A 13,063-nucleotide genomic window follows, 5' to 3' on the forward strand; every position below is an offset into this window, starting at 1 on the left:
ATGTTCTATCACGTGAATTCATACAGGAAACTGGTGTACCCCAAGGAGGTGTGCTCAGCTGCACACTGTTTATCGTGAAGATGAACACGCTTCGTGCCTCACTACCGCCAGCTATTTTTTATTCTGTCTACGTAGACGACATACAAATAGGTTTCAAATCCTGCAACCTCACAGTCTGTGAGAGACAAGTACAACAGGGCTTGAACAAAGTGTCCAAGTGGGCAGACGAAAACGGATTCAAGGTGAACCCCCACAAAAGCTCTTGTGTTCTTTTCACCAGGAAGAAAGGGCTTGTTGCAGATCCCACTATCGAAATGTATGGACAACGAATACCTGTCAACAAAGAGCACAAGTTCCTAGGCATCATACTTGATTCTAAACTTACTTTCATTCCACATATAAAATATCTCAAGGTGAAATGTCTAAAAACAATGAACTTACTAAAAATTTTATCTCACACATCCTGGGGTAGTGACAGGAAGTGTTTAATGAATCCTCATTTCATCACGACTGGACTACGGTAGCGTGGTATATCACTCTGCCGCCCCTAGTGCGCTGAAGATGCTGGATCCCGTCCACCATCAAGGTATCCGCCTGGCCACTGGCGCTTTCAGAACAAGTCCCATTGAAAGTTTATACGTCGAATCAAATGAGTGGTCACTCCATCTGCAGAGAACATACACCAGCCTCACATATTTCCTTAAAGTCCGCTCTAATCATCAGCATCCATGTTTTAATACCGTTAACGATATGACGTGTGCTACACTTTTTGGTAATCGTCCCTCTATAAGACAGCCTTTCTCACTGCGTGTCAGGGAGCTTAGCGAAGAAATGGATATCCCAATCCACGAACATCGCTTAATGCCTTCAGCCAAGCTGTTACCACCTTGGGAGTGGCAGGTGGTAGCATGTGATATGTCCTTTGTAGAGGTTACAAAGCACGCTTCAGAGGTTGAAATCCGAATGCATTTCCTAGAATTACAGTCCAAGTACCCGTGCGCAGAATTTTACACAGACGCTTCTAAATCACATGCCGGAGTATCCTATGCAGCCGTCGGCCCGTCCTTCTCGGAATCCGGCGTGCTTCACCAAGAAACAAGTATCTTTACGGCTGAGGCCTACGCAATATTGTCAGCTGTAAAGCATATAAAGAAATCAAAACTTCAAAAAACTATTATATTTACAGACTCTCAAAGCGTCGTAAAAGCCTTGAAGTCACCCTGTAAACAGAAAAACCCTATTCTCATTGAGCTCTATTCTGTTCTTTGTAGAGCATACGCAGCTAACCAACATGTCATTATATGCTGGGTGCCTGGGCATCGAGGCATCGAGGGCAATGTTCTTGCCGACCAAATGGCCACATCAGTCACAACACCCGCTATTAACCCTACAGCTGCTGTTCCTGCAACAGATTTGAAACCTTTCTTGCGAAAGAAACTGCGAAGCCACTGGCAACGCTTGTGGGACGCAGAAACAAGTAATAAGCTTCATTTGATTAAGCCACAGTTAGGTTACTGGCCCTCCGTAACAAAAACACGACGAACTGATGTCCTATTCTGTCGTCTCAGAATAGGACACACCTACGGCACCCACAATTTTCTATTGAATGGTCATGATCCTCCAACCTGTGGTAGATGTGGCGACAGGCTCACCGTCCTCCACGTCCTCCTGGAGTGTCGGGAAGCCGAAAGAGAAAGAAAGAAACACTTTCCTCTAGCATATCGCTATTGTGTCCCTCTGCATCCCGCCATGTTTCTTGGTAAAGAACCACTCTTTAACACCAAAGCAGTCCTCGCATACTTGAAAGATGTTGTGCTACATGTTATTAGCCCAGTAAGTTCGTAGCGCATCCTCTCTCAAGAGGATGTTGCTGTGATAGTGTTTTTACAGCACATGCCTACAAGCTCTTGTGTCTCAAGGGCTCTGTTTAGGCACTTGTGCTCCTGGCCAATTCTTGTACCTTTAATTTTTTGTAACTCGTATCATTCTTTCGCAATGCATTGTTCATTTCCATAGTACACATAATCACTCATTGCCATAATCTTATTACTTATAAGTTTTACGCACTTTACAGCGACTGATTTTAGGCCCCTTTACAGCCATGCCACATCTAATGTTCATGTAATTGACTATTCATATACCACTAACAAGTCATTACCATCGTCTTGGCGCTCTTTGGCCACATCTGGCCCTTGCGCCAATAAACCACAATAATCATCATCAATCATCTCAGTGTGAGCACGGCGCTTTCCTGTGCCCTGTGGTAGTGTGTCTTCTTGTGTGTCCCCAGGAAGAAGGCCACAACGAAGTAAATGCTGGGACCTCAAGCTCGAGTGTGTCATCGGCCATGATTTCCAGAACAACTCCCGTGGTCGCCACTGAACACCGAGGCTTTAGGGAGCCTGACAACTGGTCACGCTCTGGTCGGATCTCTCGGCGGCGGAGGAGTCTGTTACGTCTCAAGAAAGCAACGCACATTCCTTTGGTGTGGCCCCCAAGACAGGCCTTTTCATCAGCGCCGTCCAGACGGCAACAGTGCCCGACACCCACTATGACAAGCTGGCCGTCACGGAGATGCCACTGATTGATGCGAGGGGTCAACTTCGTGGAATTACTAGCGTGGGACTAGCGATGATCTCGGTTTCCAAGATGGCCACACAGTTGCGGTGAATGCGAGGGCGAGGGTGCATCATTGGAGGAGAATGCCAGCGGAATGGTGCGACATCATGGGTGGGATATTGTGAACGGCCGACGATTGTGACTGGCCGAGACACAGTGATCATATTCCCTAGTCTGGTCACCTAGGGAAGACGACTTCTTTATGAAGGCCTATCCACACAACGGACCAAATCACTGTTTTGGACCGCAGTCCACGCATCACGCGATAGGATGTTACCAGTTCGTGCGCACCGCCGTTGATCCGCGCAAGAGCCCGAACGTTGCGGTATAACAATTCACCGAGACTTTTCCTCTTCAGTTTTGGCGGCGGACCGTATGCAGACCGCATTCATTTTAGCGTAGCCAACGAATGCTATCTGGAAACACAGTGTATTTAGCCAAATCCAAAGTTTTCGGCTAAGCAAAAGCCAGTCGTTTCATATGCGCCCTTCCGCGGCGAAACGAGCTTCTGTTCCGCCTCCATTTCGACGACTCCAATGCGCGATACATGCGTGGCACGGGCTCGAGGGGTTGGCATGGGTTCGCGAGTTTGTTGAGTCGAGAGCACTGGGCCGAGAATGTAGCTGGTTGGTCCGCGCTGTCGTCTGCTATGGTGGTCCGCCCTGTGGATGTGCTCTGCGCCGGACCGGACCACGGCGGATCGTGACGTCTCATCACGTGACTGATCGGCCCGCGGACTTGGTCCGTCGTGTGGATCGGCCTTAAGCGGACAGATTTGGTGTGCTCGAGCGTCCTGACGTTCTCATGTGCGCTGAGATATGTAGTGATCCAGACAGTCAAAGTGCTCCTGCATGGAGTGGGCTTTTATCTGGAGCCACTGTGAATATTGCAAAATAAACTCTTTTTCTCTCGCTCCTACTCCCGGACGTACTCATCCCTGTGGCTGGAGGATCACCGCCCTAAACGCTATCCCGAGTCCCAACAGGGCTATGCGACTATACGCCTACCGCGAGCATGAGCGAGACTTGGCTCTTGAATGGGCCCGTCGGTTTCTATGATTACTGGTGCGCAAAAAAGGGGCGCCGCAACTTGCACGCTTAAAAAAAATAACACGCCGAAACGAACAGAGAAACCTCACAGTAAAAAAAACAGACACACACACTGAGAGAACCGCAATAATGTAGCATCACCAACGAGGCAATGCGCAGAACTGCTTCCGACGCCATCCGCGTTTCCCCGTGTTCACGCGGTACGCGCATGGTGTCCGTGACTGCAGCCGATGCCTCTGGCAGCAGCCCGGCAAGTTTCGACCAGAGAAATGGACACTCGTCGAGTAGCGTCGGAAGTCGCTGCCCTCGTCTCGCTTCACAACGTTTCAATATAAGTTTTTGTTGTTGATCTGTGTTTACTTGTGTTTACGCAGTTGCATCACGTGCTACACAGGCACATGCAACACTCGTAACACTCGGTGTAGCTATAACAACGCAGCTTCCCTGTTCGACCATTTTTCACGGAGGGGAAGGGGCGGTAATTTTTTTCCCTCTCGTTGATCGCTTATGCCGCTTTAAGATGGAAAGAGAGTGAGTTAGCAGCTAGGGGTGCAACTAAAGTCCCTATATAAGAAAAGCACCGCCATCCTTCGATAAACGCCGCTTCTCTCTCTCCTGTATCTCTGATTGGACGATGATAGCGCGCGCTTTTCACTTCTTTATATTTTCTTTTTTTTTCCGCCTCAGAGCCATGTTGAAAGTACTCTGCGCAGCCGCAGTCGCCGGCGGCGGCGGCGGCGGGGCGTGCCCGGCCTGAAAGCTTCAACGTGGACTTTCTAGGTGCGCCACCGTCGACTTGGCTATCGCAAGCAAAAAGCAAAGAAAAAAGCAAGCGCTTTAGGAGAGGAGGCGGCCGAGGAAAGAGTAGATGGCGGTACTTTTCTTGTATAGGGACTTTAGGTGCAACGACTCATACCCTTTTTTTCATCAGAGAAAATTCGTTTTCGGTGAAACAATTTTTTTGTTTTGATTTCGTGGCTCTTTTTTTTTTGAATGATGTTAGTATGCTTGCTCAGTCCAGTTCCTTGCACTTTGTGGTTTGTAGCGTACTCCGGCAGCATTTCTTATAAAGATAAAGACTTATTCGGTGCTTTGTTATATGGGACCTAGGTCACCATGCTGTAGTTGCTCGGCCACTATCGCGAACTGGGCTATGAGGGAATAAAACTGTGCGTTAGTACGCACTGGCATGCCACTTATGCAATTCTGCATAGTTGCACAGACTTATGCACCAGAATTCAAAGAAGAACATAATGCTACATAAAAGATACTTCACGGCTTTTTAAAATATACGGCTTTTTATACCTTCCTCGGCATACTCGTTTATGCTATAGTGTGTAAAGTACCACTAAGAGAACGCCCCATTTGTGCTAAGGTTCCTTTTCATTTGCGGGTTTATTTGTGAAATCTTCAAAAGTTTGCTCCATCCCACCCATCAAAATTGTGCCTATAGTTATTATTTTACATCATATCGCTAGACGTCATGTCAATGTGAGAAACTTATTTTAGATATGAGTAACCTAGTGACATACTGTAGTGCAAGAATATGCATCATGTGTGATTGTTATAACAATCCTATGATCCATTGACTTCGAGGAAAGGGCTACAAGTGTCATCGTCAAATATTTCTTTTGCGTTGTCGCAGGCGTCTTCATATTCATCTGTGCAACGCTGCGGGACCTTGTTCTTCGCCTCCCAAGTTATCCACAGCATGCATTCTGTGGAGGAAAAGACGCAACCAGAACATTACATTAAACAAAACAGCTTACGTGGTACTATATTAAACAGTGGCCGTAGAAATCTATCTCAAAAAACATACAGGCAATGTTTCTCTGTATTTAACTTTTTTGTGAGCAAATAAGAGTTAACAACTTAAGTGTAAAAAACTTTGAACCTGAAAGGGCATTGCAAGATAACTACAATTATTGCAAGATAAATTAGGAAGGTTGCATTTGAAGCGTCCGCCGAATTAGTCGGGAGGTTTTTCCGAAGATTAAGTTCTTATCTCATTTACTCTGGCTCAGAAATGGTGAGGCTTAGCCCAGACAATCTCCCGAATCCGACACAAAATATCGCTTGCATTGCCTACGTTGGAGGAAGTGCTAATCTATTGAAAGATTCGTTTGTGATGCAGTCGACGTGAAGTTCGGCACTTATACTTTCGACTGCGATGAGAGTAACGTTTGTGCTGAGGTCGTTAGTTAGCAGGCATCCCGAAAGCTTGACTTTAGGTGGCTACTGCACAAAGCTGTTTCCAAACATAAAGCTGGTGTTTGCAGAGGAAACAGTACTTGTAACAGAACTATTTGCCACTATTTGCCACTATTTGCTGGGCTATTTCGTTGGCACGTCTAGAAGATATATCAAACAAACTGAGGCGATCACCTAGGGATAAGAACTTATAGACATAAGAGCGGCTCCTTGTGTTCTTTTGTGTGAACATCACCGTGTGTATTGGTATGTCTGCTACGAAGTATGTATTCGTAACTTGACGTTTCTAGCAAGTAAGAATACTACTGCTGCTTCTGCCATGGTCACGAAGTCTTCGAATTAAAACAGCGAGTGCTTTCTTATAGTTACCAGGTAGTCCTTATCAATGTAGCCCACAGTGTTTGAATGACAGTATCTGTTTAGTGTGTTAGCATTCCTGTGGCCATGCAGTAAGTAATAGTAATAGATATTTATATATATTGTTACGGGAAGGAAGAAGCGTACTGGTATTTACAGATGGGTTTTAATGGCTGCGCAGAGAAGCGAAAACTCAGAATCTTCTTTGTCGTCTCCCAGGGCACCAACCATGTCCTCTTCTTTCCACATTACGCACTGTGACATTACCCCCCGTCGGAAGAAGCACCTTACTGGTGCGACTCACTGGTTCCAGAAAGGAACGGTTTGAGGCGGCTGACGTGGATGACATCAGATAGAGGTGAAGGCACGGTAGCATCCAGTGGAGACGCTTCATATGTGACAGGCGTCACCTGGCGGAAAATGCGATAAGGGCCGTAGTATCGCGAAAGGAGTTTCTCCGAAAGACCGACACGCCGAGATGGAGACCAAACTAGCACAAGAGAACCTGGTTCGTATTCGACGTCGCGGTGGCGCTGATCGTAACGGCACTTCTGACGTGTCTGTGAAGCAGAGAGACGAAGACGGGCAATCTGGCGTGCCTGGGTCGCTGTGGTTATGACATCACGAGCGTACTCTGTCGGCGAGTGGAGTGTGGTCGAAAGAAGAGTCTCGAAAGGCAAGGTCGGTTCACGGCCATATAAAAGGTAGAAGGGCGAATAACCAGCTGTGTCGTGGCGCGAGGAATTGTACGCAAACGTGACAAATGGTAAAGCAGTGTCCCAGTCGCGGCGATCGGAAGAAACATACATCGCGAACATGTCAGTTATTGTCCGGTTCAGGCATTCAGTAAGACCATTAGTTTGAGGATGGTAGGCTGTAGTAAGCTTGTGTTTAGTAGCACAGGATCGAAGTAAGTCGTCGATGACTTGGGCAAGAAAGTATCGCCCGCGATCGGTGAGAAGTTGACGAGGTGCGCCGTGGTGTAAGATAACGTCGTGAAGCAAGAAGTCTGCGAGGTCTGTAGCGCAACTGGTTGGAAGGGCTCTTGTAATGGCATAGCGGGTGGTATAGTCCGTAGCGACGGCAATCCACTTATTTCCGTCGTTTTATATTGGGAATGGTCCGAGAAGGTCAACGCCAACGCGAAAAAAAGGGTCGGTCGGTATATCCAGAGGCTGCAGCAAACCAGCGGGATGTACAGCTGGTCGTTTTTGGCGTTGACACGACTCACACGCGGCGACATAGCGACGGACGGAGCGGTTGAGACGGGGCCAGAAAAATCGTCGCCGAATTCGGTCATAGGTCCGAGAGACGCCAAGCTGTCCAGCAGTGGGAACGTCGTGCAGTTGCTGGAGTACAGTCTGCTGAAGATGAGACGGAATGACGATTAGCAGCTCGGGCCCGTCTGGGTGCATGTTGCGGTGATACAGGGTGTCATTTTGTAGTACGAACATGTGAAGGGATGGGTCCGACGGGTCAGAGAGCAGGGGTTCGATAAGCTGCCGTAACGAGTCATCGCGTCGTCGTTCAGCCCCAATGTCTTTCAAGGCGGAAAGCGAGAGAACGCAGATCGGTGCGGCATCCACTAAATCGTTCGGTGCATCGATGGGGTGACGAGACAGGCAGTCGGCGTCCTGATGTAAACGCCCGACTTGTAGACTACAGTGTATGTGTATTCCTGAAGGCGTAGGGCCCAGCGACCGAGGCGTGCGCTGGGATCCTTGGGGGAAGAAAGCCAACAAAGGGCGTGGTGATCGGTTGTAACCGTAAATGGTCGACCATATATGTAAGGTCGGAACTTGCCCACAGCCCAAACGAGGGCGAGACATTACCGCTGAGTAATCGAATAATTGCGCTCAGACGGGGAGAGGAGGCGGCTGGCGTAGGCGATAACGCGGTTGTGCCCACGTTGGCGTTGGACTAAAATTGCGCCGATGCCGTATCCACTGGCGTCAGTGCGAATTTCTATCGGAGCGGAGGCGTCAAAATGGGCGAGAACAGGAGGTGTCGTGAGTAGCGTGATGAGGAGCGAGAACGAAGTCGCTTGTTCAGAGCCCCAGCAGGAAGGAACGTCTTTCTTGAGGAGGTCAGTCAGGGGACGAGTAACATGCGCGAAATTTTGCACAAGCCGGCGGAAGTAAGAACAAAGACCGATAAAGCTGCGAACATCTTTGGCAGAGTTCGGTACAGGGAAATTCTGAACTGCACGAACTATAGCGGGATCGGGGCGAATGCCTGACGAATCGACGAGATGTCCGAGCATGGTTATTTGGCGGTGACCGAAGTGGCACTTGGACGAGTTGAGCTGCAGGCCAGCGGCGCGAAAAACGGAAAGCACAGATGAAAGTTGTTCAAGATGGGCCGCAAAAGTTGGAGAGAATACGATGACGTCATCCAAGTAACACAAGCAGATGGACCATTTCAATCCACGCAAGAGCATGTCCATCATACGTTCAAAGGTCACCGGGGCATTGCACAAGCCGAAAGGCATTACCCTAAACTGATAGAGGCCGTCAGGTGTGACGAATGCGGTCTTCTCAGGGTCCATTTCATCCACGGCAATTTGCCAATATCCGGAGCGAAGGTCTATTGATGAAAAATAAGTGGCACCGTGAAGACAGTCCAGAGCATCGTCGATCCGTGGAAGCGGGTAGACATCTTTCTTGGTGATCTGGTTTAGATGACGATAGTCCACGCAGAATCGCCAGCTGTTGTCCTTCTTTTTGACGAGCACAACAGGGGAAGCCCACGGACTGGAAGAGTGTTCAATAATTCCTTTGACAAGCATTTTGTCAACTTCGCTCTTGATAACTTGTCGCTCAGAGGGTGACACCCGGTATGGGCGTCGGCGAACAAGTGCCGCATCGCCGGTATTTATACGATGCTTCACAACCGTAGTTTGACCCAAAGAGCAATCGCTCAGGTCGAAAATGACGGCGAAGGACTCGAGGAGGTCATGGAGCTCTGCTGCGGATCCGGGATCGAGGTCCGGCGCAATCATTTTTGCAATGTCGTTGGCCGGGGCAGATGCAGAAGGCGCAGAACGAGCACTGGTAGAATATGTCGCAACAGATAGAGCTGAAATATAGCACTTGCGGGAAGGTGACAACGTGGCAAGCGACATCCCTAGAGGAAGTACCTGAGGGTACTGGCTGAAATTGAGGATGGGAAGGCAGGTCTGATTGGCCGCTACAGAAATGACGGTGTGCGGGAAGGAGACATTGTGGGAAAGCAGGACTGAAGTCACGGGAGTGAGGACATAGTCTCCGTCAGGAACAGGTGGAGAGGCGAAAACGGTGATGCAGGTTGATGCTTGTTGAAGGAGACGAATAAAATCCGCAGAACAAATCTGAGTTGGGGCTTGAGCAGGAAGGTCAATGGAAAGGGGTAGGTCAATTTGGACCACACCGGCTGAACAGTCAATCAGAGCAGAATGGGCGGTCAAAAAGTCGAGGCCGAGGATAACATCGGGGGGGGGGGGGGGGGGGCTGCGTTCGAGCACATTAAACGAAAACGGACGTGTGGTGGCCGGCGACACTGACACGTGCAGCACACATTCCGAGCACAGCCGGAGTTCCGCCGTCGGCGACCTGTAGCAGTCGAGTCGGAGCAGGAGTAAGGCCTTTCTTCAGGCGCGTTCGAAGGTCAGCACTCATGATGGAAACTTACGCTCCAGTGTCGATGAGTGCTGTAACAGGCAAACCATCCACATCCACGTCCAAAAGGTTCCGATCAGTAGGCAGGGTCAACAGAGGAATTTCAGGCCGGGGTGCTAGAGCAGCGTCACCTCCCGGAGATGCCCCAGTCAGTTTCCCGTCGCAGAGCGGCAACGGTAAGCAGGGGATGGAGAACGGCGCAGCTGGGGTGAACAGGAGCGGCTACTGTGAGGTGATGATGAGCGGTTAGTCGCAGTAACTCGAGCGTTGTCAGGTGCATCTTCGAACTCGGCGGGGGGTGCAGGCGGGCGAGGATTCAGTGGGGAGCGGCGGTAGGCGGGAAAGCTTGGTCGAGAGAGGGCCGCCCAGGAACTTCGGCAGTGGCGAGAGATGTGGCCCACACGTCCACAATAGAAGCAGATGGGTCGATCATCGTGTGTGCGCCATTCGGCCGGGTTGCGATAGCTCAGGTAAGGACCGCACTGGTTCCGGTGAACAGGGGCAGAGGCAGCAAACGAAGCGAAGTCAGGACGGCTGGCGGAGCAGATGGATTGCAGACCCACATTGGAAAGTTTTGGCGAACGACCCATTGAATGAGGGACACGAGCGGCCGGGAATCGTCAAAACACTGCGTCACTTGTGTGGCTGGAGACGCTGCTTCAGTTTCTCGCCGGACTATACGTACGACGTTCTCGGAGGGAGTGGGCTCACGCGGAAGACAAAGGTCTTCACACGTCGATGAAGCAGCGGTGTTGGGTAGACGCGTGAACTGCTGAACTATGCGGTGGCTTTTCGCTTCTTCAAAGCGGCGACATTCGTTAATGATCTCATTGACTGTTGTGATGTTCTTATACACGAGAAGGTTAAACGCGTCGTCCGCTATGCCTTTTAAAACGTGACTGACCTTGTCTGCCTCTGTCTTGTTCTTATCCACCATGCGGCAAAGAGCCAAGACGTCCTGGATGTACGCCACGTAAGATTCAGTGGACGTCTGTGAACGGGTCCCAAGGTCCTTCTGAGCAGCACGTTGGCGGCCGATGGGCTTGCCGAACAAATCACGAAGCTTCTGTTTGCATTGCTCCCAACTGATAATCTCTTCTTCATGTGTCTCTAATCAGACTCGTGCTGTTTTTTTTTTTGAGGTATTATATTACGTTGGCCAACATAAGCGTGTTATCCCACCTATTGTTGGCGCAGACCCGTTCGTAATTTGCCAACCAGTCATCGACGTCAACGTTGTCAATACCAGAACACATGCCAGGGTCGCGGGGCTGGGTTAGGATGACCGTCGGTGGCGTCAACGGGGCCGCGGTTGAAGACTCCCCTTCGGATGACATGGCGGCCAGGTTACGTCCGCTGCGGAGCTCCGTCTTGCGCAAGTGATTACACCGCACGTCCACCAATAATGTTACGGGAAGGAAGAAGCGTACTGGTATTTACAGGTGGGTTTTAATGGCTGCGCAGAGAAGCGAAAACCCAGAATCTTCTTTTTCGTCTCCCAGGGCACCAACCAAGTCTTCTTCTGTCCACATTGCGCACTGTGACAATATTTTCACCCGAATACTCCACGTTTACGAAGAGTGAGTGGTTGTGCCGTCGTTGGCGTCGTCCTTTCTCGAACCATTTTTTTTTGGCGGAATTACCTACAGCTATGCAGAAGTCAATTTCAGGCGGTTCAGTCAACAGCTATATTCGATTTTAGGTAATCCAAATGAAGATAATGCTTAAGTATCCCTGCAGTGTAGTCGCCATTTGTATTTATGTACCTTATTCGTTTAAATGTTAGGGTCGTTGCCTGAATGAAATGACAATGTACATTAGAAACCGCCAGCGCTCTCATTGCGGTACTATTGTTCCTGTGATAGCATTTTAGTGAAATACTAGCTGCTTAAGAAGTGCTGTCTAACAAGTATTTGTAAGGTATCAGGTGATTTGCAGTGTAGCTCTATTTCACCTTGTGAGTTTTCGTAAGGCATTTCCACCACGACGCAGTTCTTGTAGTCCGAGTAGTCGTAAGCTCCATTTTGAAGAGGCCCGTCAACTGCAAGAAGATGTAGACAGTTAAGACCCGCATACATTCATCCACACGGTTTTTTGCAAGCAGTTCGTCAGCGCAAACCTGGAGGCGACATTATACTGCTTCGCACTGCGTCCAATGGTGGCCTTGGGGAACTCGAAATTCGGTTCACGGGGAAGTCGAAACCACTAGTTCGCATATGAGTATGGCGCGTTTACTAGGACATGGGAAGGTAAAGAAAAATTAGTTCCATCATTTTTGTTTTGTCGGATCATCTAATGAGCTATGAAGGGGCAGAGCTTGTTGGTGTGCGATGTATAAGCCCTTAGCTGCATCAAGGCTCACCACGACATAGTGTTAAATTTGTGGGGTCTCAAAGTGCTCTTGGGACATAGCACCGACAACGCTGTAGTTGTAACAATTGAAAAGGAATTTATTGCGCGTTCAATACAACAATCTAGTAAGCCGAATTACTACCAAAGAACATGCCGATGAGAATTGACAAATCAAGGAAGTATGACTCACTGCGAAAGGATATCGAACGGAGCTAGATGTTCTTCCTGTGCGGGAGACCAGCGCGTAATCGTTTGCGTGCACAGTCATGCGAACGGTGGCGCGTTTCAACGATCCTGTTCTTCCATTTCAATACCCCACTTCGAAGCATTTCGCAGGACAGTCCTACCAGCCCCCGGAAGGCAAAGCTTGTTTCGGTTTCAAGGAAGATGTCCGCTCCTAGCGGTTGCCGGACAACCTATTTTTTTATTACTATTTTTGTGAATTTTAAATCGGGCGAAGTGCAGGAAGTGGTCGTCTTCGTGCGTCCATCTAGCTTGCCTCTACTCATCCTTGCCACTCGCTCAGCGATATCACAAGTCTGATCGCGCTTGGTCGTCTGCTTCGGTTGTCGTCCGAAGTATGAAGATGGGAAAGATAAGACAGAGAGGCTTGATCAGGCGTGCAACGAACGGAAGAAACAGGAAACCAGGTCAACCAAGCATTAAACGATGATGGCTAAATCGGGGATCACATGTGTTGCAGGGCTGTGTGGTGTTCGAACACCGGGAATTCCAGTTCTGGCAAGTTTTGCAGGTTTCCTAATAACAGCAGGTAAGCACAAGTATTTCACTTTATTTTGTGAGCAGCTTTTCATTTTG

At 49.2% G+C, this 13,063-nt stretch overlaps 1 protein-coding gene across 2 annotated transcripts in view; it reads right to left on the reverse strand.

The window, feature by feature from the left end:
- Positions 1-5,243: 5,243 nt before the first annotated feature.
- The window catches only part of LOC119440403 (uncharacterized), a 104,424-nt gene continuing 96,604 nt past the window's right edge, over positions 5,244-13,063 (reverse strand). For both annotated transcript variants that reach the window (XM_049661624.1, XM_037705314.2), the window contains exons 4-5: positions 11,847-11,933; positions 5,244-5,386 (exon numbers count right to left, since the gene is read on the reverse strand). In XM_049661624.1, the coding sequence (XP_049517581.1) occupies positions 5,244-5,386; positions 11,847-11,933 (230 nt within the window). The remainder of the gene's footprint in view (positions 5,387-11,846; positions 11,934-13,063) is intronic.

This window comes from Dermacentor silvarum, chromosome 2 (genome assembly GCF_013339745.2).
Source record: "Dermacentor silvarum isolate Dsil-2018 chromosome 2, BIME_Dsil_1.4, whole genome shotgun sequence".
NCBI classification, from domain to species: domain Eukaryota; kingdom Metazoa; phylum Arthropoda; class Arachnida; order Ixodida; family Ixodidae; genus Dermacentor; species Dermacentor silvarum.